This window comes from Miniopterus schreibersii (assembly GCF_964146895.1).
Source record: "Miniopterus schreibersii genome assembly, chromosome: 9".
Lineage (NCBI taxonomy): Eukaryota > Metazoa > Chordata > Mammalia > Chiroptera > Miniopteridae > Miniopterus > Miniopterus schreibersii.
In genome coordinates, this window is record NC_138118.1 from 70289571 (window position 1) to 70316609 (window position 27039).

Here is a 27039-nt window from a genome sequence, read left to right on the forward strand (position 1 = left end):
GCCCCCGCGCAACGCGCCACGGAGCGCGACCGCGAACGTGGTAACTCGGCGCGGGCTCTGGGCGTTTTACAACCGAACCGAGCCCCAGGAGGTCCGACGTCCTGCCTCGGAGCGTCCCTCCAGGCCTTCCCGCCGCCGGGACCCCAAACGCCCTAAACTCGCAGGCGCCCAGGCGGGAGGCGGCCGACGCGCCCTCGCGGACGGGCTCAGCAGGTTTCCTTTTTCTTGCAGCTGTCCAAGAGCTCGGTCATGAAGGAGATGTAGACGATGGCCAGGCGGAGGGTCTCGATCCGAGACAGCCTTTTCTCGTACGCAAAAGTGGGCACCTTCCTGCGCAGCCGGTCGAAAGCCTCGTTGAGGTTGAACATGCGCTTCCTCTCGCGGACGTTGGCCGCCTGGCGCTGGGCGTAGGTGATCACCCTTTTCCTCTTGGGGCGGCCCAGCAGGGAGGCGCCTCTTCCCGGCCCCTCTTCCCCCTCCTCCCCCTCGTCGACTTCACCCCCCTCTTCTTCGGGATCCTCGCCAAAGCACGCCAGACTCCTGGGTCTTCCCTCCTGCAGCGCGAGGCCTCGGTCCCCAAAGGGGAGCCCGGGAGCGAAGTCGCAGAGGAGAGGGTGCCCCGGGGAGGCGAGGGACAGGTCTGCGACGAAGTCCAGCACGGTGGCGTCCACGCAGCTCTCCGGATAGACCGCCATCGAGTCCTCTTGGTCCAGTGTCTCATCGGTTTCTCGCAGGGAGAGGCGGGACAGGTGATCCGCGTCCTAGCAGCCCTGGATCTGATGCGACAGCATCCGCGAAGGGCCAGGGGGACGTTGATATTTATAACCCAGCTGATAACAGGATTAGTCGCACCGACCGGGAAGGCTAAGACGACGTCCCTCCTGGCGAAACTGGTGGAAGGAGGCGAGCTCGACCACGCCCCGAGGGCTCCTGGAGACGGGCCTCCAGCTCCGATACTGTATCCATTGCGCCGCGCCACCTGGGACAGTTCCTTCTTGGCAGCTGCCCCCGGCTCTTACCTGCTGTGCTTTTCGGGTCTCTCCTCACCCCGCGGCCAACTAATATTCTTCAGACTCCTTCTCTCATGTAGTTCTTTAATTTAGATTTGGCTTTTCAAAGCGAGGATGTTTTCCACCGCCCTGGCTTCTCCTTGGCTTCCGAGCGGAGCCCTGAATCTCGCCCTCCGAGGCCGCCAACCAGCGCGAAACAAGCGCATGTGCTTTTAATGAGGTCCCGAAGAGGGGCCCTGCCTGCTAGGGGTCGCGGGGGGCTGTTTGTCTGGTATCCCGGTGCAGCGGCTACTGAAAGGCAAGACCTTCCATTAGCTTAAGTAAGCACGGTCGGGGGGCCCGGAGCGCATTCCCCACAGTCGCTGTTGGAACCGGCTTTCTCCTTCCAGGGCCTCGTAAACATCTCTCCTGCCGAGTCACAAACCCTGCCTTCTAAAGTCCGTTTTGTCACGAGCAGCCTAACAATTCAGACACTTGACTTTCCTTTCCCTACCCTTATCTTCGACTCATGTAAAGGAGAGGATTTTCCTTCGAGGGCAGAAGTTATGAGGGTAATAAAACGAAAGGGGGGGGGGTCGGCGTATTTTCTCAGAGCTTGCTCTCGTGTATAATCCCAGCGTGGGGGGCAGAGCACACCCTCCCCGCCCCCAAACCAAACAGCCTCAATCTCCTTTCAAAAATGTGATCTGCCCTTTGGAAAACCCGTGGGTCCACCAGCTCACCCTCCGTTGAGAAGCTGTCTCTCGAATTTTAAATGGCTTGATCGGCGTTTGCGAACAAGAAAAACCCTGACGCTTCCACCTGGTTTATTTTCCTCACTGCTCTGCACCGCCCCACAGGACATAAGAGCAGAAATTATACTTCATTCATTCTATTTATGGGAGATGTTTGGTTATCTTTGGATCATTTTTTTTTTTAAGATGAAAAAGGAAATTTAAGCTTGGTATAATGAAAATGAAATTTTACTGATTTTATATTCTCTCTCATATTTTAACAAAGAAGCGTTCATTTTTCCCTTTAGAAGTAATAGACCCCCCAAAAAGAAAAGATTAGCAAATAGATGGCTTGGTTCAAGACGGACTAGAATCACCATGTGCATTCATTCCTGGTAAGGAGGTAAGTTGTGACTGGGATGGTCCAGCTGGTACATTGGACAGCTCCCAGAAACCAACTATTTCTAACAGGTACGCTCAATTCCTTCTTCCCAGATTTCCAATGTATACTCTCAGATGCCATTAAAGCTGTACCATCTAGAATTCTTCTTTTCCCTTCTTTTTTTTTTTTAACTCACTTGTGCCTGAGCTCACCTTGCTGTTTTGTCCTTTAATTGATTTTCTTTTTTCTTGCTTGTGTTTGCTAACTTCATTCTCCAACGTTTGTTGTGAAAGTCACATGCCCGAGGATGTTAATGGGAAGGAGATCTTTGATTAGGATTACCTATTTGGTTCTTACGAAACTCCTTTCAAAGAGAAGACTGAAAAAGAAAAACTAATTGGGATTTCAACAGTGGCTAACGAATAAGAAAACGGGGAGATTAATTTTTTGTTTTGACACATAGTAGCATGCTTTGTTACTAACGCTTGTATGGCTTTATGTGTTATCACACATTCTGACAAATTTTAGAATTGACTTTTAGTTGTTAAGTGTTTCTCCAGAGATTTATTAGAATCTGAGCTGCTTCCGTCCTTGTCAAAAGTTAGCATTTTCAAGCCATTCTGAAGGTGTGCAGTGTGGTTTTGACCTGCATTTCCCTGATGACAAATGTTCTGCTCATGATCTCACTCATACGTGAAATCTAATGAGCAAAATAAACTGATGAACAAAATAGATACAGAGACATAGAACTGTGGAGCAGTCGGACGAATTTCAGGGGGGAGGGGAGGGAGACAATAGTGTGGGGGAGGGGGAGAGAGGCTAATCAGAGAACTTAGATGCATATATACGTGACCTATGGACACAGACAATAGTGTGGAGAAGGCCTGGGGGGGTGGATGTCTGCTGGAGGGGTTCAGTGGGGGGGAGAAGGGGGACATCTGTAATACTTTCAACAATTAAAAAAATATCAGGGTAACCGGGCTCTGGGTGAATTACATGTATCTAGGAGTAAGTAAGAGGAGGCAGAGTTCCTGGACGGAGCAGGCTTCCCCTTTGTGAAGTGCTTCTCATTGTCAAAATTCATGCATTCAGAAAAGCAAGCAGCTGCTTCGAGAGGCTTGTCCTTTCCACCCTCGTTCCCACCTATGCCACGTAGATAGTTGTGGCGGCAACTGCTCGTTGCCCTAGAGTGTGCACTTACCGTCTGTGCTCTTGGCGACAGGCCCACCCACACCCGCTTCAGCGGGCGCGTTGCTGGCCCACCGCGTTCACACCAGTGGGTAAATGAGAAGTGAAATGTACAAGTTCAAGTCGGTCCGTCGAAGAGGAGAGCATCTGCCTCCCACGTGGTCTTCTGCCCTCTCCCCACAGCCCGCAACGTGGGTACTCTGGTGGGGAGTAGCCCTGACCGTGTACACAAGGGCATCACTCTGTGCAAGGGTTGGATAAACACTTTCGGTAAGGGACCAGTACATATTTTAGGTTTTGCAGACTATACGATCTCTGTCACAGCCAGTCAACTCGCCCGCTGTGCTATGAAAAGAGCCATAAGCAATACGTAAACGAGTGAGTGTAGCGGAGTTCCAATGGAATTTTATTTACAAAAGGTGGCAGCAGAATTTGGTCCCCAGGCTGCAGTTGGCTGACTGCTGCCCTGGGGGGGGGCAGAGCAGCAGGAATCGGGGACTTGAAGTGATCTAATGGAGTAGAGCCGTACCTCTCAAATACAGATTAATATGCGAGAAAGGTTGCACTTCCAGTGGATAACAGTTTTCCTCCTTACAGTGGTGTTTTCTGCTGGCAGAAAAGACTAAATAGATACGCGTCTGTATATCTATTTCGAAGTATCATTTATAAAAACTGCTTAAAATCAGTTATTAAGTTTTTTTTACTTGATGGTTTTCCTATTTATATGAAATGTTTTCCCTCTTAATATGAAAGTTAGCCTGAGAACAAATCTATTTTCCAAATTTTCAATTATATTAGTTCTTACATTCGTTGTTGTTTGAACCCTCTCCAAATTATTCACTTCTTTTTGAAAAACGTGGAAAATTAGAACTGTGTGAAGGAAAAGTATCTCCCAGGATGTTATAAACTATTACCCCCAAATAATTTCCTTTATCCCCCTCATTTCCTATACTATATTTTAATAGTGACTTTCCTTTGAAATAAATATTATAGTAGGCTTGACAGTCATCCTGAAATCCATAAGTTCTTTGTATATTTGGAGTTTAACATTATATGTGTGATTTTGTAATTTAATGTTTTTTCAAAAGTCTTTATCATATTACTCTTCATTTGTGAAATGTTAGTATTAAGTTGAAACATGTAACTTCCAAAAATCAAACTATTTTTAACCTAAAAAAAATTGAGTCATTTAATTTGGTTCGGCCTAATATATTCAAAGACACTACAACTAAATAAGAAAATTGAATCAAATACATTAAAATTAATATTACACATGAATTTAGTACTTTCATCAATAGATACAAATTATAACCTGCTATATTATTGCGCATTAAATTTATTTTACACTAAATTAAAAAAAACATACAATTTTTTCAACAAATTTTTATTGAATGCCTATGATGAGCCTGATCCTTGTGGCACTGATTTAGGAGTTTGATATATATCAATGAACAAGACAGGAAACACAAAAAATTATTGTGTTGAGGGAGGTCAGTGCTACGGAAAAAACTTGCTTAGTATAAGTGGGAACACGAATGCTGAAAGTTGGGTGCAGGTTGCTGTTTTTAATAGGGTTATCGTGTAAACGTCTGATTGGAAGGTGATATTTGACTAAATACTTGAAGGTAGTAGGGAGGCAGTTAATTGCTTATCAAGTGAGAGTGTCCAAGCAGAGAGAACTGACATTTCAGAGAAGGTAAGGTGGAAGGACACCTGGAATCCTAAGAACATCACAGAGGCCACTAGAAAGAAAGAGCTGGGGGAAGGAAGAAGACTGAGAGATGAGGTCAGTGGTAGTATGGGGCAGGGTTGTGATCCACTCTGGCACCTCTTGGCACACCCTTGCCTAATTATGAGTGAGGAGCATATGGTTACAAGACTAAGAATTTTGGAAAGAGGGCTTGAGTTACATCATTAGATAAACCTCCAAGACCAGCCTAGATGACAGCTGAGGGAGGCAGGAATTTAGAATGGAGAGTGGGAAAGGAAGGCAAGGAGTGCCAGTTGCAATCACAAGAAGAACTGCAGTGATGGGTCTATAGTTGGTTCTACTGATCTCTCTCTTCCAAATTTCTGCTCAAGAAGAGACCATCATTGCATCCTGGGGTAGTCACCACTCAACACTTGCATGGAGAGTTGAATCCACGTGGCACAAAGAGTGAACTGTGGCATCGAAGGATGTGTACTGCTCATCTCTCCCTTCTAGAAAGGATGCACTGAGCTTGAGGAGTGCAGTTACTAGACGTCTCCCTGTGCACTGTGACTCCCCATTCTATTGGCTGAGACATTGCCACATCTGCTTCACAGTCTAATTCTCTCTGCCCAGTTTTGTTTCTTCACTGATTTCCTTTTGCAGGTGTCATGTCTGATCACAGCCTGAAAGCTTTCTAGCCCAGTTCTGCTTCCCCACTCTATCTTTCATAGACATGACCCCCCCCCCCCCAACACACACACACTAGCCTCGTTCACTCCTAACTGGGTCTCAGCATCTGCTTCCTGGAGGACCCAAACTGACCTACTCCATGGGGGCAAGATTTCATCTTTTTGATTCTCAACTGAATCCCCAGTGCCTTGAACAGTATCTCCCAAGTTATAGTCATGAAATAAGTAGATTTTTAAACTTGTAATCTGAATTAAGCATAATAATTATCTCCCTTCTTATTAGATGTGGACTCCTTCAAGACTGGTATAGTAATAATAATAATAATATAGTGATAACAAAAATGATATCGAATACTTATGTGTTAAGTGCTATGCATTTATTATTTCACTTACTACCACAACTGATGCAGAAGATTCATTTCCCCCTTTTCCAAATGAGTCCCAAAATGGTTGTGTTCACAAATGTGTAAATGCTCACATCAGGATTCAAACATAGGTGAGAGCCCAGAGATGTGGTTACTACATTACAATGCTTCCACTAACTCACGCCTTAACCTGTCTGATAGCAGCACTAACAGAGTCTAACACAATACTTCCTTAATAATTTTGAAAGTGTTTCTATGAAATTTCCACCTTCAATGCTATTTGCGTTTTGTTTGGAAGCTTTTTATCACTTTTTTCTACGATGAAGAATACTGTGTTGGGTTCACTAGGTATTTTCATTAAACAACTTTCTTTACGTAAGGATACCAAGGGTACCATTTAGATTTATTTCTGTCCTATATTATCTCTTCTAAATTTAAGTGATTTACTTAAGCTTAAAAATGCCAGCTGTATCAGAGCTAACAACTTTGAAGTGAAGGGCTCCCTAACCACTTTCCGGCTTCTTGACTCACCCATCTTCCTTGGGCAGGGTTTCCTGGTTATCCTGCCACGGTCTTTAGCCTCTTTGTGGCTTCTTACAGCTATCATTTGAGGATTACAGAATCTCCATATTGGTTAGTACCATGGATGGAGGAAACCATCATCACAGTGCAAGCCGTTACTGTCATTATCTCTGTGGGTCCTGAAAGATGATGACCCTCCAGAGCACTCTCTCAAGGGTTGCTCTATGCCTACAGAAAATTCCAATTTTTAAAACAAATCTCTTCTCATCCCACTGAAGTGGCATTAACGTCATAGCCATTTCATTTGGCAAAGTGGTTTGTTCGGTACAGGCTTTCTTTACCTTCTTCCAAGACCTCTTTCAACATATTGCCTCAGGATTTCATGGAGTTCTCAGATCCAAATTTGAGACTATCCTGCCTCTGTCTTTTAGAGCTACACTGACCCACCCACATACTGTTAATGAACGTTTAAAAGTAAGTTGCCACACCCACCAGTGGCCGGATCAATAGAACTATTCTCAAGGCTCCTCACGTTTTACCCCTCACGTGGATGCAGTCTCGGTGGAGCCCTCCCGCCAGGCTTCAACGCTTAGTCTCTGCGACTGCGACCACTTATTATGTACCGTGCATCTGATCTGCTCTTTTTCCCCTTGGCCAGTTCGAAGTGGCCCTTGGGGCCATTATCTCCCGATTGGCCATCTTCAGTCAGAATCCACTCCAAGGAAGCATCTGGTAAGTTTCTTCCAGTTCGTGACAAGGTAGAGTGATAATATGGTAATCACATTGGCCATAGCAGAGACGATTAGATTCTAAAATTTTTAATATTCTAGAGAAAAAAAAGTGGTCAAAAGGTTTTTAAAGTCTCTGACAATTTATCTGTACTTTATAGGTAAAACGAGACTTGCGAGACTTGTCTTGTTCACACTCTAGCTCACAGCCTGGTGACTTTGACCTTTGTTTGGGTATCAGGCTTGGGCAAGTGTGAGCAACTCAGTGCTGTCTTTGGAATGAATAAAATAAACAGCATTGAAAACAGCGCCATAATGTTGCTAGCCATTGTCCATTTGCTTTCTCTCCTCTGAGAAGAAACATCCCAAACAAACAGTATTATAATGGAGTGAGCCCCGGGGGAGACTTTTCTAGGGGCCCGCAGTTTCTTTTCTCCTTTCTCCTTGCTCCTTCCGCTCGCCTCTTCCTGCCACACGCTTTCACTCGCTGGCCCTCGCAGCGCTCTCCCTCCCCCGGGCTCTCCTATGATGGGTGCCGTGCTATTGATTAACCAGGGCCACCTGGAGGCGACGGCCCCACAGCGGCCTGCTGCGGTCGGTGGGCCCGCGCACGCCTGCTCCTGGGCGCCGGGCTTGGTGGCTGATGGCAGCAGCTGCGGGGGCCGCGCTCCTTCGCCACGCAGAGGGCACTGCTCCGGTGGGCAGGTAGGCCAGGGCCAGGGAGGTGGGGCGCAGGGTGGGCCACCCCCAGACCAGGCTGGCTGCCAGCTGACCCGTATGGGCCACCAGTGGCTGTCTTAAGGACTGAGGACAGGGGCGTCCGGCTTTTTTGTTACTGGGCTCACTCTGAGCCGCCGAGTGGCCCACTGGCTGGGTCCCCACGGGCCAACCCCTTGGCTCGGGCAGTGGTCATCAGAGTGGTCTTGGGGCTGCAGTGCTGGGGTTGAGGGGGTTTGGGGTGTCCGTGCATGGCTGAGGCCTTGATAGCTCCACCTGCTTGGGGAGTGGGGGACAGCCTCTCAGGGTCCGCGGCGCAGATGCTGGGCTGGGTGGGCAGCAGGGGCGTGGGGAACTTGAGGTCATCAGTGGGTCGTGGCAAAGGCCCTTCAGCCCTCGAGTGTCCGGCCCAGTCCTTGTGCTGTGGGTGGCCGGCTGGGGGCTACACAGGTTGGGCAGGGACTTGCTGACTCACATGGGCACGGCTCCTCGGCCCCCGTGTGGCATTCCCTGCCTGCTCCTGGGACCTGGCGCTGCTGTCGTTGGGGCACCTGGACTCAGGTGCTGGTGCAAAGGACAGGGCCTTGCAGTGCTCAAACTTGCAGGGTGACACTAAGCACAGGTCTGTGTTGTGCGCGTGACCCAAGGCCAAGAGCTGCACCTGGAGGCCCAGCTCTGTTTCCTGGGACAGCACAGCAGGAGGCTCAGTCTGGCCTGGCTCTTGGTGGTGGGTGGTGGCTGCTCCTTCTGGAAGGACACAGGCAGGGACTCACACCTGGGTGGAGTGTGGGAAGCCTGCTTCCCCAGGCAGTCAGGGCGTGGTCACCGCAGGTTAGGGTGTTAATGAGCACCTGCTGTGTGTTATGAGCACCTGCTGTGTGTTATGAGCACTTACTGTGTGTTATGAGCACCTGCTGTGTGTTATGAGCACTTACTGTGTGTTATGAGCACCTGCTGTGTGTTATGAGCACTTACTGTGTGTTATGAGCACCTACTGTGTGTTATGAGCACTTACTGTGTGTTATGAGCACCTGCTGTGTGTTATGAGCACTTACTGTGTGTTATGAGCACCTGCTGTGTGTTATGAGCACTTACTGTGTGTTATGAGCACCTGCTGTGTGTTATGAGCACTTACTGTGTGTTAGACACCGTGCAGGTGCTCATTGTCTTATCTGTCCCTGCTCTTCATCTATGATCTGCGTCCTTCCAGACTGCATATTTCTCTTAGCATGTCTTAGTCCAGACACTGGCTTTTAGGAAGAGCACAAGGCCACTCTCTAGTCTTCCTCTTATTTCATTCCTGTGGAGGAGAAGTTCTGGTGCAGCGTCGAGGATATTTTGTTGGCAGAGCCTGCACCCATGGAACTTCTGCTCACCTGGGTGTCTTCTTCTCACTTCTCTTCATTACTGGAGCCCTCACATGTCAACCTGTCCTCTGAGTTCACTTTCCTGTCTCACACTCTGGGTCTCTTTTGCCTCCGAAACTGGAGGTGTGCACTTTAGATAGGCCTTAAACACAGACCTCTGGAATAATACAGAGCTTGGTTTTGAATTTAGGACAGTGATTCTCATTTGATCCATAGACCGCCTATCTCAGGATGAACTGCTAGCTAAAAGGCAGATTCTTGGACCCATCCTAGGGTCATGCAGTCAGAATATCTGATGGCAGACAGGGTTTGCCCTATCAAGGAAATTGTTATGTATGTCCTCAAGATTTTGGTTCATGGATTAAATCTAACGCTGATTCTCAATCTTGGCGGCGTGTAAGAATTACCTGTGAATTGAAAACTAACTATTGATAGTGGAATAATATTCCAGAAAAACTAACTCAGCATTTAAATGGAATTCCTCACTTGACTCCAATATGCAGGTACAGTTGAAATTTGTGGATTAGGAAAGCCATATTGCCTAAATACTGATGTCTCACTTAGACTTTGCTTTCTTTCTGACCTCATGGTATGTGGTTTAATCAAAGTTACATTCCTATTCAGTCATTACTTCCAACAAGAAGAAAGATGAGATACATTTAGAGCCAATAAGAACACAAAAACTAGAACATCTGTGTTGAGCTCTTAGCCTGTGAAACTTTGTTTTACGTAAGTTGTAAAAATAAAAATTTGGTCATCGTAGCTAAAGTCAAGTTAGATAAATTTTGTACTACAAAAAGGAAATAGGCTTTTAAATATATTTCACCAAAGATTTCTTCATGAGCTTTCAGTGATTAAAGTATCACATACACTGAAAAGGAAAATCCTTTTCATCCACTTTATTTCTCTTGGAAGTGATGGAAATCTGGTGCATAGAGGACTGATTACCACAACTGATGCTGAGGGTTTTCTTACCACCCTTATATTGCCAAGATATACTTAGTGCTCAGATTAATCTTGTATGTTGTGTATCAGGTGATCACCTAAATGCCTTCCAGCAGTTCTTAGGCATGGTGTGTCATTTCTTAATGGATTCTAGGGTCATCATCATCATCATCATCACCACACACACACACACACACACACACACACACTGTGTTGAAGGATGTATACTTACCTATACAGTTACTGAATTGTCATTGATGAATTTTAAGTCTATGGTACTGATCATTTTGTTGAACCTGAGCTTTCATTTCATTGATATGCTGGAGCTTTTTGGTTTTGAAAAGAGTAATGACAATTTAGACTGAGGGAGACAAATCAGTAGTGGTTTATATAATGCAAGTTGTGAATCAGATCATCAAAACCAATCTCAAAGTGTAGGATGCAGAATATATTTTCTTTGTCACAGAGCTCAATTTCCTAAGAATACTTTCCATAAAGGGAAAGGGGACATGTACATGCATTACTCTATTATCATTTTGACTTCATTAATAATGATGATCGTGAAGATGTTAATTTGTTTGAGTTCACTATTAATCGTTTTATTGCCATTAACCTATTAAATGCTTAAACAGGTTAGAATATAAATTAATAGAGGAATATATTTTAATACTTAAGATGCTAAACAGTCAAAATTATATGGGTTGAAATAATGTGAATACAGTCAGAAATTATTTACATAATAGAGGAAATATTACAAAATGCTATGATAAGTCTACTTAAAATATATAAAACCTTTTGAGGGCTAAACAATATTTTAGGTTTATAAGAGACAAATACGGAAGAATTGAGAAATGAGTTGGTTTAATGAGTGACTGTGAATAAATTGTGAGGCTTTAAGACTAGATAGAGATTTCTGTTCTGATTTCAATTCCCATTTTCATAAATCTACCACAATTCTGTATTGCTTTGATTCAATATCTGCAATTATTTCCAAATGTCCTTGAGACTCATCTTCATCTCTTTTAATCCAGGGACCATTTTATTATCAGCCTAAAGCACTTCTCTGACATTCTTCCACACAAAACCTTCAATTTGCTCAATATATAATGTTGTCATTCATATAATATGAAATCCTTTGAGTACCATTACAGACCCCGAGCTTCCTCTCTCTTCTAACTTACATTAAACCTCACATGCTCTCTCTTAACCATGTCAGGAATATATTTTCTCCTTCCTGATTATTTGCCTTTGATCACAGTACACCCTAAACCCCTCCTCCTCACTTACCTTATGTCATGCATTTGCCCAAAATGTTTCACATTTACTAAATTGTCTCTGAATATCTTACTCCATTGTAATGCATTTTTTCACTCTGCAGCTAAAAGTGATTCTTTTAACATTATAAATCAATTCTAAACAGTTTTTCTCAGTGGTTGGAGTGTCGGCCCTCAGACTGAAGGGTCTTGGGTTCGATTCCGGCCAAGGGCAGGTACCTCGGTTGCAGCCACAGTCCCCGGCCTCGGTCCTGGGTCAGGCACATAAGGGACGCAGGCAGCCAGTTGATGTGTCTCTCTCACATCAATGTTTCTCTCTCTCTCTCTCTCTCTCTCTCTCTCTCTCTCTCTCTCTCTCTCTCTCTCTCTCTCTCTCTTTCTCCCTCTCTCTCCCTTCCACTCTCTCTGAAAAAAAATGGAAAAAATATCCTCGGGTGAGGAATACATTTAAAAAAAAAAAAATTGCAAATCTAATCACAACTATTCTGTGTGCATTCTCTCAGTTACTTCCATCATTCTTAGGATGGAATTAGAAATCCATGATAGACTTGCAAGGTCTTCAGTAATATGACATCTGTCAACCTTTCTGGAGTCCTCTCTCACCTTTTCTCTTTGTTCTAGACATGCTAGGACCCTTTAAATTCCTGGGGTAGGCCACAGTTACTCTCTACACCTTCTGATGTGGGACATTATCTGCACCCCTGGTACCATATCCTATGTTTTTTCCCTAGTTGTCCAGATAGGAAATGAATACAGAGATTGTGTAGTTAATGCTCTTTTGAAAAAATAAAGAATAGAGGACTTCCACTTTGGGGGAAGGTGGAACAATAGGGACTGCATTTATTCTGCTGTGTGAAACAAAGGGAAAATAGACAAAATATCTGAAAAACGCCTTGGGCAATAGGATTTTCAAACAACCCTCAAAACTCTTCTGTATCATACAACCTGTCGTCGTAACTTTGGCCACCTACCTAGCCACCATGCATTTCTTCAATGACCCCACATCAGTAAATTTTATTTTATGTATATTGAGGTAAAATCAAATGCTCCTCAAAATGAATCTGAGGCTAGGTGTAAAACCTATAAGGCTTTTATAAAAAACATAAGAGAACACTTTCGTGATCCTGAGTTTTGCAAAGATTTCTCAGATGTGACTGTTAAAGCATGATCCATAAAAATACCAAATTGATAAATTGGATGTTATCAAAATTAAAACTTGATCTTTGGAAGACACTGCTAAGAGAAATAAAAGGCAAAACACAGACTAGGAGACACTATTTGCTAATTCCCTATCTGAATACATAGAAAACGTATTTAAAATGTATTCTAAAAATATTTTCAAAACTCAATTATAAGAAAACAAGCCATCCAATAAAAAGCTGAGCGAATTCTACAACTTTAAGAAAGTAAATTTATGACAGTAAGCACATGAAAAGAGGTCAATATTATTAGTCAATAGGGAAATACACATTTAAACCACAGATACTACTCCATACCTATCAGAATGAATGAATTAAAAAGACAGACCGTCCTAAGTTTTGGCGAGTATGTGGAGAAACTGGAACTCTTAGTCTCTGCTTGTTGGAATGTAAAGTGGGATGACTACTTTGGAAAATAATTTGGCAGTTTCTTAAAAATTTAAGCATATACTTCCCATATGATCTAGTCATTCACCCTTAGGTTTTTACCCAAGAGAAATAAAAGCATACATGATATACAGGAATGTTCATAGCAGCTTTACTTTAATAGCCCCAAACTGGAAACAATTCAAATGCCCATCAACAGATGAACAAACAAGTAAACAGAGGTGTATCTAAAGAATGAAATACGACTCAGCAATAAAAGAAACGGACTATCGATACCTGCTACAACATAGTTGAATGTTAAAATACTTATACTGAGTTAAAGGAAACAGAGTAGAAGAGAGTTCATATTTTATTATAACATTTATATAATGCTCTTGAAAATGCAAACTAATTTATAATAACTGGAAGCAGATCAGGGGTTGTCAGTGAATGAGGGTGTGTGGTTTGGAGGAAGGAACTAGGAAAGGACATGCGCAAACTAGTGGGTGTTAGAAAGCTCATTATTTTTATTGTAGTGGTAGTTTTGCAGATGTATACCTATGTTGAAATTTCTCAAATTGCACTTAAATAGGTGCCACTTATTATATGTCAATTACACCTTTAAATAAAGCTGATTCAGAGAGAGAGAGAGAGAGAGAGAGGGTCTAATGGGCAAAGCTTCCCTTAAGCTACTTTACTAGCTTTCCGGAGTTGATGAGAGGTGCAATTACTCAGCAGACTGCCGTGCCCAGCCAAGAATGAGAAGCACATAGCAAGGGATTTGAAGAATGTAGCTTGTAGTGGCTTGAGAATAAATCTGGGTTCTTGAGGTATAGACCTGGGAATTCTCAGAAACCTTAAAAGTTATCAGCTTAGGATTCTGGGTCACGGCCCAATTACGCATTTCTTGAATTCAGTCTCCCAGTTTTGTGCCACTGGCAATCGAGTGAGATTGCTATGTACCCTCTTGTTTAGATTATATATATAACACTTCATACAGGTAGAGTGTTGTAGAGTCCAATTTGTAATTGCCTTCATTGTTTTTGGTAATTCTGGAAAAGGCTTTATATCATAATTTTAAGTTAGTTTTTTAGTGGTTTACACGTACTGAGCATACTTTTAAAAATGTCTTTTGATTACTTTTATCATCAGTATGTAACCTAATGCAATTGTCATCCTAAACTTTGATGAAATATAATGTGATTCTATTATTTTGGAAGCTTGGAAGCCTCCCTATGTGGTGAGCAATTAAATCTAGGACCAATGGTTTTAGTAAATAGACTGCAAAATATGAAAACCGCATAACCCAAGTAGTTATATAATACTAAACAAACTTTCTGAAACATATTTTTAGGGCTATATTCAGTCCAAAAACCATGGAATCAGCAGTTTTCTCATGGATTATTTTTTGATGGCTTAATATTCTGGTCCTTGCATGACTGAAATTATAGTTGGAACGCTTTGGAATTTACATTACTGTAAAATTCCTTTCCTTTGCTGTTCAATGAGTATTGCTTTGAACTAATAAGATGGTCTTTAATCTACCTCATAGAAAAATTATTCAGTTATTATGTTGAAAAATATCCAAATAGTTGCAGTTTTAGACCATACAGAACAATATTGATTAGGATTTTTGACCAAAAAGTAGTATTAGATATGTTTCCCATCAAACATGAAATCTATATTATTATATCATTGTTCATATACACAATATTAGGTATTGTTTCCAGATGATATTAGGTATTGTTTTTTTAATCAATGAGATTCTGTCTAACTTTTAATAAAAAAAAAAGTTTTTTATTGAGTTTTAGAGAGAGGGAGGGAAAGGGAGAAACATCGGTCTGTTGCCTCCTGCAAGCACCCCAACCAGGAATCGAACCTGCAACCTTTTTGGTGTCTGGAATGATGCTCCAACCAACTGTGTCACCCCACCAGGGTGGAACAGAGTCGGTTTATAATGAAAAGGGGTTTCTTGGTCTTCAAGCTTCTACAGATATGCAGCAGAGAAAGTTATTCAGCTCTAAACACAGGCCAGGAGCAGAGCCAAAAGTCATAGTAAATTACTCTCAGGAGCTGGTCTGGCTTTAATCAAGGAGTTGGGGATGTATGTTTAGCTGTATTTCAGAATTGTAGTAGTATGCAATTGTTCTGAGCCTTCCTTTATCCTTGCTCCATTTTATTCGAAATTTTGTTTATTGTGCTAAATTACACATAACATAAAATTTCCCATCTTAACCATTTTTAAGTGCACAGTTCAATGGTATTAAATATTCATATTGTTGCACAACCATCACCATCAACCATCTCCAGAACTCTTTTCATCTTCAAAACTGAAACTCTATACCCATTAAAACAATAACTTTCCATTCACTCCTCTCCCTAGTTCATGGCAACCAACATTCTACCTTGTGTCTCTGATTTTGACTATTCTAAATATTTCATATAAGTGGAAACATACAGTATTTGTTTTTTGTGTCTGGCTTTTTCATTTAGCATAATGTTTTCAAGGTTCACCCATGTTGTAGCATATGTCAAAATTTTCTTCTTGTTTAAGGTTGAATAATATTCCATTGGATGCATATACTATATTTTATTTATCCATTCATTGGTCAATGTATCCTTGGGTTACGTCCATGTTTAAGCAGTTGTGAGTAATGCAGCTATGAAAATGGACATATAACTATCTTCTCAGACCTTGCTTTCAATTCTCTGAGTATATACCCAGAAGTAGAATTGCTGGAGCATATATTTTTTTGAGGAACCACAATACTGGTATTACAGAAGCAATATCTTTTATTATTTCCACCAACAATGTACAAGGGCTCTAATTTTTCTACATCTTTGCCAACACTTGTGTGTGTTTTTTATGTAGTAGTCATCCTAAGGTGTGTGAGGTGCTTTCTCATTGATTTATATTTTCCTAATTATTAGTGATGTTGAGCATCTTTTCACATGCTTATTGGCCATTTGTATATCTTTTCCCTGTGCATGCCCCCAAGTATATATCTTCTTTAGAGAGTGTCTATTCAAGTCCTTTCTCTATCTTTGAATCAGGTTTGTTATTATTGTTGAGTTTTAGGAAAATTCTGAATATTAATCGATGATCAGATATATGATTTGCAAATATCCCATTCTATGGATTTACTTTCTAATTTGCTGATAGTATCTTTTGCTTTACAGCTTTCTCTTTTGTTGCAAGTGCCTTTGGTGTCATATCCAAGAAATCATTGCCAAATCTGATGTCATAAAGCTTGTCCTCTATTTTTCCTTCTAAAAGTTTTATACGGCAGAGGCTTGCAATGGTGGGGGGAGGCTCAACAAAAATGGCCACCCACCTCTTTGTCTGCATCTCTGTGATTAGAAGCAGCAATCAGTGATCAGAGCACAGGTCCCTGATATGTGGAGGACATGGTGCTTTTTGCCCACTGTGGCTCCTGCAAACTGTGTATAGCTGCTGGAAAGCCTGCATATCTTGCCTGCTATGGGACTGAGGAGTAAGGATGCATAGCTGTTGCTGTGCTAAGAGCCAAAATTTACCAAAATTAGCTACAATTTACCCTCCAAACTTTCTCCTAGAAGTTGTAAGCCTTCCATAGACTCCAGAGTTTCAAAATAGTTACATCAGAAAGATTCTGCTAGTGCAGTTTTTGTGTAGGTGGGAAGATAGACAGATTCCTAGTGCTTTCTACTCCACCATCTTGTCAGAACCTTCTCTGAGTCAGTGTATCTTTTTGATCAACCTCTTAAATTGTTGGACATAAACCAACATTTAAAATATGCTTTTAAGAGCCCAAGTTAAATTAACTTGAACTGGAAAGATGTGGCTGAATTATGGAAGACCAGCAGCCCCCTTTGATTGCATATTATCTATTATTATTTTAATATGACTGATTTTTATGTATAAGGATATTCTAATAGTTTTATTTGTTCAATATGACTTTTAATCAATAGCTAGTTGTATTTATCAGCCTCTAGAATGGAACCTATAATATCTAGCTATTTATGAATTTAAATTGATGATGGTAATTGGATCATAATTTGTCTTATTTGGTCAAAACGGTCAAGTCAAACATAAGTACCCAGCTCATGACAAGTCTTTGTCATTGGCCTATGCAAGGTTTCTCTGATTGTTTATTTATTTAAAAAAATTATCCCATTTCATCAGCAATTTCTATCCTATATCCTTACCCTTATGAGCAGTTTTAGACTATGTTTGAGGTGTATCATTCTATTTGTATTTAATCTTGTAAAATCTATATATGCTGTTGTGTGGATTTTTGTATTGTTATATAGAACTAGTTTTGTTTATTGTTTTCTTCTATTTAGTATTTTTATGATCTATGTTACTTCTTTTATATCTATTCAATATTTTCCTTGCTACCACACAGTAGATTATAATATGCATATACAGTTTATCTAGCTTCTTTCCCAAAGTGGATTCACAGATCTCCTATTTTTTATCCTTGCAAACAGTCCTTGTACAACTTCCCTTGTGGACTGCATCATAAATTTTATTCAGCAAAAAACAATGCTATTAATGCTGCTTTTGAAGTAGACTACATGCATATATGTAACTTTAAAGACTCATATCCTAGGTTACTCCCTGGGAATTTAAATTAAAGGCCATAGGAAGAAACCTTTTAATCCCAAATTAAGGGGCCACTGATTTTCCCACAGACTTATTAATGAAGTGAATCAAGCCATAATGGTCTAAATTCTGTGTGAATATCGAGTATTGTTTAAATAGCCATTAAAACATACTTCTGGAAAGAAAAATTCTCCCATGGAAGTGTATGAAAATTGTTGCTATCATTATAAAGTCATTTGAAAGAGCACACTGTTTGCTATGCAGTCTATCATAACTTCTAACTCTAAAGTATATTTTTAAGTGCTATGAAACAATTGCCATTTTCCTCCCTATAATCTTGAGTGTTGGCATCTTTGCCAATTTATCTGGGTTGAGTTGAAGTTATGATCCATAAATAACACCATCCATCAAATTTTCAGACTAGTGGTTAACATAAATAAGTATACTTGGACTGCTAGTTGACATTATATACTAGTTATAAGCTAATTGAAACTTAAAATTCTAATAAAATATAAATTACTTCCTTCCTGTGAACAATGATTAAGCATATTAAATTTCACCACTTTTTACTTCTCTTATTTTAGAAATTTGGTAAGTGAAAACAAATTTTTCAAAATAAAATTTAAGGCTTTATTTCCAGCCAAGAGCTTAGTATGACGTATTAAAAGTAGTCACAGGAGGGTCTCTTCCCCACCTCTAGAATCTAAGTGAGCTCTGTGACTTCTTTGAGCAATAGAATATGACAGTGTGACCTTGTATCTGTTTCCAAGCCTCGCTTTAAAGAAAAAGGCAGTTTCCAATTATATCCTCTTGGAATGCTCATTCTGAGGACAGCCAGTAGGAAGACTGATTATGCTAAGAGAACCGTGCTATGAAGAAGCCCAGGCTAGCCACATGGAGAGCAGATGAAGGTGCATTTAGCCTTTAGCTGCCCCAACCACGTCAGCACAAGCATCAGACGTGGGTGAAGGAGCCTTTAGATACCCCAGACCCAGCCAGTCTCTGACTGTAATAGAATTAGAGACCCCAACCGTGAAACACTTCAGCTGAGCTCAGTCAGCCCACAGAATACTGTAAAATAAACGATTGTCTTAAGCCATTAAATTTTGGGGTCATTAATATGCAGCATTAGACTGTAGGAACACTTGATCTCCAAATTGTTGCTCAGGTTTATGGGATGTTATGGAATTGTGTTAAAACAAAATCTGTCGGTGGGGTTATGTGTGCTCTTTTTTAACTAAAAACGTTTATTTCTATCTGTGGTAACCGGGACAAGAAGCAGGAGACAGTGAGTAGTTTCTGAATGTTTAAGGATTGGACTGAATTTGAGACTTACTGTTGCCGGGATCTATTGAGCACGGAAGACCAGGAGGAAAGGGAGGAAAGTGTGCTTGCAATTGCAGATGCATTTGATGCCCCTGAAAGTGATTCAGTTCTTATAATGTTAAAAAATATATTTCTCAGCAATTCTTTCATCACCCTCCTCCCCCAAGGAACATTCTGCATTGCTCTGTGAGACTATATAGATTTGGGAAGTTTTCATTTTGTGAGATAAATCTTTATTTATTCTTCCATTTGGGGCTGTGCGTATGGTATTTGAACATGTGAAAATTTACCTTTGCCTCCATGTACCCTTTCAAATGCCTTATCTTTGAGTCCTTACCAGACATGTGATCTACCTGGACCACTGACCCTCAGTGTCTTAATCTGTAAAATGAAGTGAATGACTGTAACCGGTTGTGTCCTTATTGAGAAGCACAATGAGAGAATTCAGGAAAAACTCAGGGGAGTGCCTGGCAGATATTAGATGCCCAGTCAAGTTTATTATTACTATTAATATTGCCATTATCATCACCATATAAATAATAACAATAGAAATCAAAGGTTGCAGCAAGAGATTGTTTCGAAAGAGATTAAGTCCACAGTCTCTCCATTTTCAAGCAGAGTCTAGTGGAATTCCAGCCCTTCCCCATTGCTATTTGCAATTGTCCTGAACATTCTTACAAAATATTTTCTTGAGTAAGTAGTAAATATCTGGACACCAGTGTAAAATGCTCCCTGTATCTTTCTTCTATTTTAAACAGGTTGTCCACATTTTGGAAGAATGTATTCCTCGTAGTCTGGACCAGGGAGTGGAAGACTCTACAGGTACCCAGGGATCCTCAGATGATGCTTAAAGAATTCCTTATCTAGGGCTGAGGTGAGTCATAAGCAGTGCAGGTTTCCCTTCCTGGAGTAGTAGCTGAGATGAGATATAAAGTTCTTCATGATCAGGACATTTTTATTTTTTTTACCTCTGTGCATTAACCCTCCCCATTGCTTGCCTTGGAGTCCTCACTTTTGGCTTGTGATTATACAAGGTGGGGCAAAAGTAGGCTTGCAGTTGTGAGTACAAAAAACACAGCTTATTCTTGTGTTATTATTTCTTAATTATTGTATTGTTTTCCATACGAACAACTGTAAACCTGCTTTTGTCCCACCCTGTATAAACTTGCTGTACATTGTCACCTCTGGGAAGCCACACATCTTTTCCTTCTGCCAGGACCACTCCTTTCCTCTTCCCCCACTAATCCTGTTCGTTTTCTAAATCTCAGAGTAGAAATTACTCTGCAGAGTCTGCTCAGATGTATCAAAACAGGTAGACATCTCCTTCCTTAATGTTTCTGTGGTTAACCTGTATTTTGCTTAATCTAACACCTGCCCCATTATACAGAAAAATTTAGTGTATTTGTCTCTTCCGATAGATTATAAGTTCCTTGAAGGAAGGAACTGCTTTGTTTTCACTGGTGTCTACCTTGCTTGGCAGACAGAAGGTACTCAGTAAATATTTGTTGAATTAATGAACAAAGAGATGCTAAAGTCAGAGTCAACTCCTTTGATTTCTGTCCAGAAAAAAAAGAGCATGTTGCCATGGAAATTACGCCCTGGGTTTTCAGCTCTTCTTTGTCCAACTAACTTTTGGAGCTAGTTAAGTTTTATAACTTTTTTTTTTTCTTTTTCCCATTTACTTTAGCTTTTGTGTTTCCATATCTATCTGATTTGTGTCACATATTATTTACGGGCCTGGGCTACCCCTTCGTTAAATAAAGCATTGACCTGTTTTTATTTTTTAACCCCCAAAATTGAATTTATTTTTGCAGTCATAGTGGTGTTGATTTCCCTTGCAAACATGGATGTTCCCTTAACACACATTAAGGCCGTATCACACTCTATAGTGTTCCAAATGGGAAGGTGAACTGTTTTCAAAGGCAATAAATAGCTTCAGCAACAAAGGATGTAAACACCTCATGAAACAAAAAGTCTCTAGTCGTATGAATGACTTGTGGCTGAATATTTCAACAGGATCAACCTTTGTTTCTTTGATCTTGAGGTTTCTACTTTTGAATGTCCACACCTGGCATCTGCAGTAAAATGCACAGCATCTGGGTTACAGAATGCAAATACCATCCATTCAGGCAGAACTTCAAGAGAGGCTGCTTTGGTATCTGCATCATGCATTGGAAATAAATTGATTTGGACTGTAGTAGAAACTTTATAGGATTTAGGGGGTCAACTTTAACTTTTGTTGGGATGGCCCTGTTATGCCTTCCTTTTTGGTACAAAATAGGATTTATTATTTTTTTTACTGTTCTCAGTATCATTTTAATTCTAAACAATATTAACCTAGCATATTTAGCAAGAATGATTAGTTTTGCTTCTTAAGTTTCTGTGTACCGTTCTGCTTTAAACAGATTTCTAAAACTCAAGGGAAATTCTTTTATTAGCAAGATACTTAAACATTTCCCTTATGTTATTTATTGTCTGCAAGTTTCAGGTACCTTGGAAAAATGTAAAAATTTGAAACAAGCCAACATGTTTTTTTCCAATTATACAGCATCATGACTTCTTTCTTCCCCAAACTTTCATTGAAGTGGGGTTAGAAAAAGTGCAGGGGTGGCGAAACACAGAGGAAGGCAAACACTAATTGTGGTGTATGATTGGGTGATATGCCTTAGAGGCAAAATGTTTCTGGGACAAGCTTTATGTTAAGTAGATAACTATGTGATGCATTGCTTCAAGAAAACTTATAGATCAAGTTCCCTCTAAGTGGATTGTTTAACTTGCTTTTGGGTACAATAAAAGTGATACTAGGTTACTTGAGCAATATATAATAGTAACTTTAGGGTCTTTTTAACTAAAGCTTTTTGGTTAGTAAACATGTGTATGTGACTGGTGCAGTTGGGTTGTGAATTTTTATTTCTGTTATAACCTAGCTATTTTGTAAAGAAGGTATCTTAAGAAATATTACATTCAAAGTGAATAAAATTATATACAATTAAGATCTGTACATTCAGACAATGCTTCAGGTCTTGTTAATTTCCCCCCATCCCTATCCATCTAAATATCCAGATGTTTGATGTTACATGTGATTGTACGAAGGCTCTGATCTGAAATCCTATGGCTTACTGGATTACCCTTTGCCCACATGGTTTAAATTAATAATAAAAAAATGAACCAGGGCAATCTTGCAACAAAAGAACAAGACTTTATTGTATAACAGAATTGCAGATGTGGAAAGGTGCTCATAATAAAGACAGAATATTTCTGTTCCGTAGAGCATCTGGAATGCCACAGGATCTCTACGTTATCAGGAGCTAATGTTAGACAGCCTTGGTTTGTGATTAATTTAATATTCAGAGGAACTTTTTTTAAAGCCTTGTGCCATTCATCATCATAATGTCATTTTTGCAATCCTAAAATGATTTACAAAGTCAACTCTCCCCCCTAATTTCTAAAACAATATTAAGACATCAAAAAGTTTCAGATACAAACTTCAAAGGGCAGCCAAATCAGAGATTTCTGGCTAAGACAGTTTAGATCATTTAATATCCTTCGGTTTTCCTGGGATTAAATTACAGCCTATAGAATTCCTGGAATCTGGCTAAGGAAATATTATATAATATCGCATGGCAATTTGGGGGAGGCTGACAGAGGACTATGAGAAGGAGATGCCCTCTTTTCAATGTACCCACCTTTCGGCAAATGCTTGTGAAATGTTGGAGGTAATGAGCGGCTATCCCAGCGTGGATACTAAGCTCCGACAACCAGGGGATGTTTGCGTGGAAGCTCAGGGTGACATTCCTTTGGAGAGACTGCCTTTCGTCCCTGCAGTCATCACATGACAGTGAAGCTGGGACTCAGGGCTCGTGAATGACCATCTCAGGTGGGAGCCCATTACACAGACTCATTCCGGCCCAGTCCCCAGGGCGCTGCTTCCGGGCATCGCGCTTTCCCCGGGCAGCGGTGAGTGCGGGGTGCTCGTGAGGCCGCACAGGAGAATCCCACCACGCACCATTCTGCCTGCAGGCACCCCACACGGAACCCCGGCCTTTCTGAGGAAACCCAGCGGTTTTTGAAAGAAGCACATTCAGCTTGAAGTGGAGCTGGTAAAAGAAAATTCCTGTGAAACAAATGTTAGTGCCCTCACTAAACCAAAACCTGAGGGATCGTTACAGGAAAGGACCTGTGACAGAGGACTTTCCACCCCAAACACACACAGGCCACAAGGAGGGTGAGTGTATTACAAGCTGTGGTCTGCATAAAGGTAGATTCGGTCACTTTTAGGATAATAGATGTTATTTATTTATTTGCTCTCTCCCCAGGGTATTTTTTCTATTGCTTTTCAGAGAGACTGGGGGGGGGGGGGGAGAGAGCAAGAAAGAGAGAGAGAAACATCGATGTGAGAGAGGCACATAGATTGGTTGCCTCCTACATGTACCCACATGAGGATCAAACCTGCAACCGAGGTATGTGCCCTTGGCCAGAATCGAACCCAGGACCCTTCAGTCCACCGGCCCATGTCCTAACCACTGAGCCAAACTGGCTGGAGTGATAGTAGCTGTTTTTATACAAGAGTTTGGTGACCTCAGACTACACTGCCGGTCTGATCATCAGGTTTGTTTCTATGCCTTAAGTTGGCAACAAATGTACAAGCAAAATGCATTGAGGTTTCTATGCTGCAGAGAGATCAACAGCAAAAAGACAGAAATTACAGAACAAGTTTACATAAAAGTCACTTTTCACAATTTAAAATTTAAATATACATCTACTATTCCTAACATCCATGTTTTGTGCATGTGTGTAAGAGCATCAGTACCTTAAGCCACAGGAGCATGATTTAAAGTGATTAAAGTGTGAGATCTGCTTAAACATTCAGTGCATCTGAACCATAGTCTTAGGAAACCAGAGTTCACTTTGTAGATGTATTTTGATTTGGCATAACTAACTGGACCAAGCCCTTATTAGTTCAAGCTGCATTTTATACTGTTCCTAACATGTGTTGATCCTCTCAGTTTATTTCCTTTGCACATCACATTTAAGAAATAGGTATGCTGTTCCATCAGAATGTAGCTAATCTTTATTGTTTTTAAAGGTTGGAAGCCTAACAATCTACTTTAGCATCAAGTCTTGCGCAAATTGCTTTACGTCATATTTTTGGGTTCATTTTCTCCCTTGGATCCTTCCATGTAGTTACTTAGAATTTCCTTGTGTGTGAAATCTTCTAAAATAAAGGAAACCGTAACAGCACATGCAAAATTTCGATAGGCATGACCATTACACCAGTATTACTTTTCACATTCTTTCCACAACATTTCTTTGTCTATCTTCATTTTAAAGATCAATGAAAGCTGGTTTAGAGGGAGTAGATGTAGGATGGAAACACAAATAAGGGAAGAAAGCAGGCTAAAGAGACAAAAAAATCAAGTTAGGCTTAAAAGGGAGGCAGCTCCTGAACTGTGGTTGGAGCTATGCCATGTGTTTTGCCTAAAAACGTTAAAATGCTGATAACGGTGGATGGAGAAGAAGGGTGCATGTACAGTTGGGTGTGGCTGCGGGGAATTCATCAATGATGACATGTCACACCTTTGCCTTTACGTTGACAATCTTCCCACCAGTTTCTTACGTCTCTGCCAGAATCTAGATTATTTTATTTAAACCTCGTAGACATGGACCACAGTGTGGTGATTGCGGGGGTGGGTGATGGGGTGGGGTAGGTGGAGGAGGGTATAGGAGGGATAAATGCTGATGGAGAAAGACTCGGCTTGAGGTGAACCCACAATACAGTGTACAGATGATGTGTTGTAGAATTGTGCACCTGAAACCTGTATAATTTTGTTAACCAGGGTCATTCCAGTACATTGAATGAAAAGGAAAAAAAAAAACAAAGCCCTTAGGAGGTACCCTAAAAAATCTGGGTTTTTTTCTCCTGTTGAGGTCACACACTAATGCTTAACAGAGGCACAGCGAGCCGCAGAGAGTAGGGTAAACATGTCCTATTTGGCATTATGTTCGCTCAACAAGACTTGGGGAAGCTTGGATTTGGGAGGCACTCTTTCCTTATAGGGGCAGCTGGCACCTCAGGCCTGTCCACTTGCTGCTGTGACGGACTGTGTGGCCTGTGTAGCTGTAGTTGACTCCTAACCACGTCAATAGGAAACAAAAATGTAAGTTTCCTACCATTAAAAAATGCAGTAAAAAAAGTCAAAAGGCAGTATAAAATTTTGGTGTTATGTAATTTATTCCGGAAATCTTCAAATCAAGGGAAACCTAATTAAATCACATAGTATCATAATTCTGTGTCTAGATACATAGAATACATAGAAAAATACACACTCCTTTCTTTGAAAATCAAAAAACCATGGAGGATATGGAAGCCTATGAGATCCTGGATACCTAGAGGGGAAGAAAGAAGGCCTTGAGTTTTCACAATCATATTAGTTCTTGCTTTGTTGGTTCTTTCTCGTTAAGATTGGCTCTCACAATTGAGGGACATTAGAACACGGGCTGTGTATGAAAATTTTATCTTCTACTGTCTGAGTTTTAAAATCTCATATATGTTATTAAAACAAAGGCTATTAATTCCAGTGATTGCATGAAGGTGGTTTTGAACTTACACAGGTTGCCCCATAGGATAAGTCATCAGATATTTGAATTCCGTTTAGATGCTTTCTCAGAACTGCATATTCACGGTGTGCCAAATGCAAGTATTTGATTTAAAGGGAGAACTGAGCAAGACTCGCTGTCCATTACGCAGAAGATTGCTGTAGCTATATCACATATGAGGTAGTCTGGGGACATACTTTGAATAACCAGTTAGGAGCCCCTTGATGAAGGTATGTGTATGTGTACTCATTGGAAATCACTTGGACCCAAAGAATCCCACAGCCTCTAACATACGGGATCTCTACATTGTTTTAGGTTAGTCTACTTTTTTTCCAATGAGAACTGAACCATTTTTTTCAAATAAAAGTATTTTATGCACAAGGAAAAATGATAGTGACATACGAAATGTAGAAAGACCACAACAAAGAATTACCTTTTAGATTAGCTATGTCTCTTTATAATTCTTCTTCAAATACTAACTATAAATAGAACCCCATATAAAGTAAATTTACTGTTTTAACTGAATGGTTTTAGATTTTTTTAAGTGACAGAAGTAAAATTTCCCTGTACCTACATGCCTTTTTTGTTAAACATAAATATGGAGATATATATATGAATTAATACAAATGACTCAGAAGTTAATAAATCTTTTTAATTAAAATAAATAAATCTAAAGAGGCTAGATGACTTTAGGTACTCTCAGATTCCCCAGTCACTATTCACAAGAAAAAATATAGATATGGTATATTAATTCCCTCTAAAGCCTTGTGCTATCCAAGGTGGCCTAACATCAAACACCCTTCCTTTGCAGTTCATTGCTGATGTCTAGGCTCATCTCTTGTGTTGGGTAACTGCTGAGACTGGTATTTGTTTGGAGGGAGGTGGCAAAGAGCATTGTACTGTGCTCTGTTTTTCTGAACAACATAAAAATTCAATTCCCCAATCCTGTGTTTTTGTTGTTTTTGAATTTATCTTTATTGTTGAAAGTATTACAGATGTCCCTTTTTTCTCCATTGACCCCCTCCACCCTGCACTCCCCCCCCCCCCCAGGGCCTTCACAGCATTATTGTCTGTTTCTGTGGGTTATACATATATGCATATAAATTCTTTGGCTAATCTCTTCCTGCCTTTCTTTCCCCGCTTCCCTCAGAGATTCATCAGTCAGTTCCATGCTTCTGTGTCTCTGGATCTATTTTATTTTAACAATAAAAAGGGACCTAAGAAAGATGCCAACAATATAGCTCCTTTGAATGAGATTATCTTAGATAATATTGACATATTATCTTATGTCAATACTTTTCCCCTCTTTTAGAGCTCATTAGAGCTCTCAGTTGGCCTCCCTTTTCAGTCAGTTCTTTTCTAAGCTTTTA

At 40.8% G+C, this 27039-nt stretch overlaps 1 protein-coding gene across 1 annotated transcript; it reads right to left on the reverse strand.

The window, feature by feature from the left end:
* Nucleotides 1–206: 206 nt before the first annotated feature.
* Nucleotides 207–2863, reverse strand: FERD3L (Fer3 like bHLH transcription factor; the record flags this gene model as incomplete). Its single annotated transcript, XM_081146982.1, has 1 exon — nucleotides 207–2863. Exon 1 carries the CDS (start codon nucleotides 693–695, stop codon nucleotides 207–209), a length of 489 nt encoding a protein of 162 aa, XP_081003108.1. The 5' UTR covers nucleotides 696–2863.
* Nucleotides 2864–27039: the final 24176 nt, after the last annotated feature.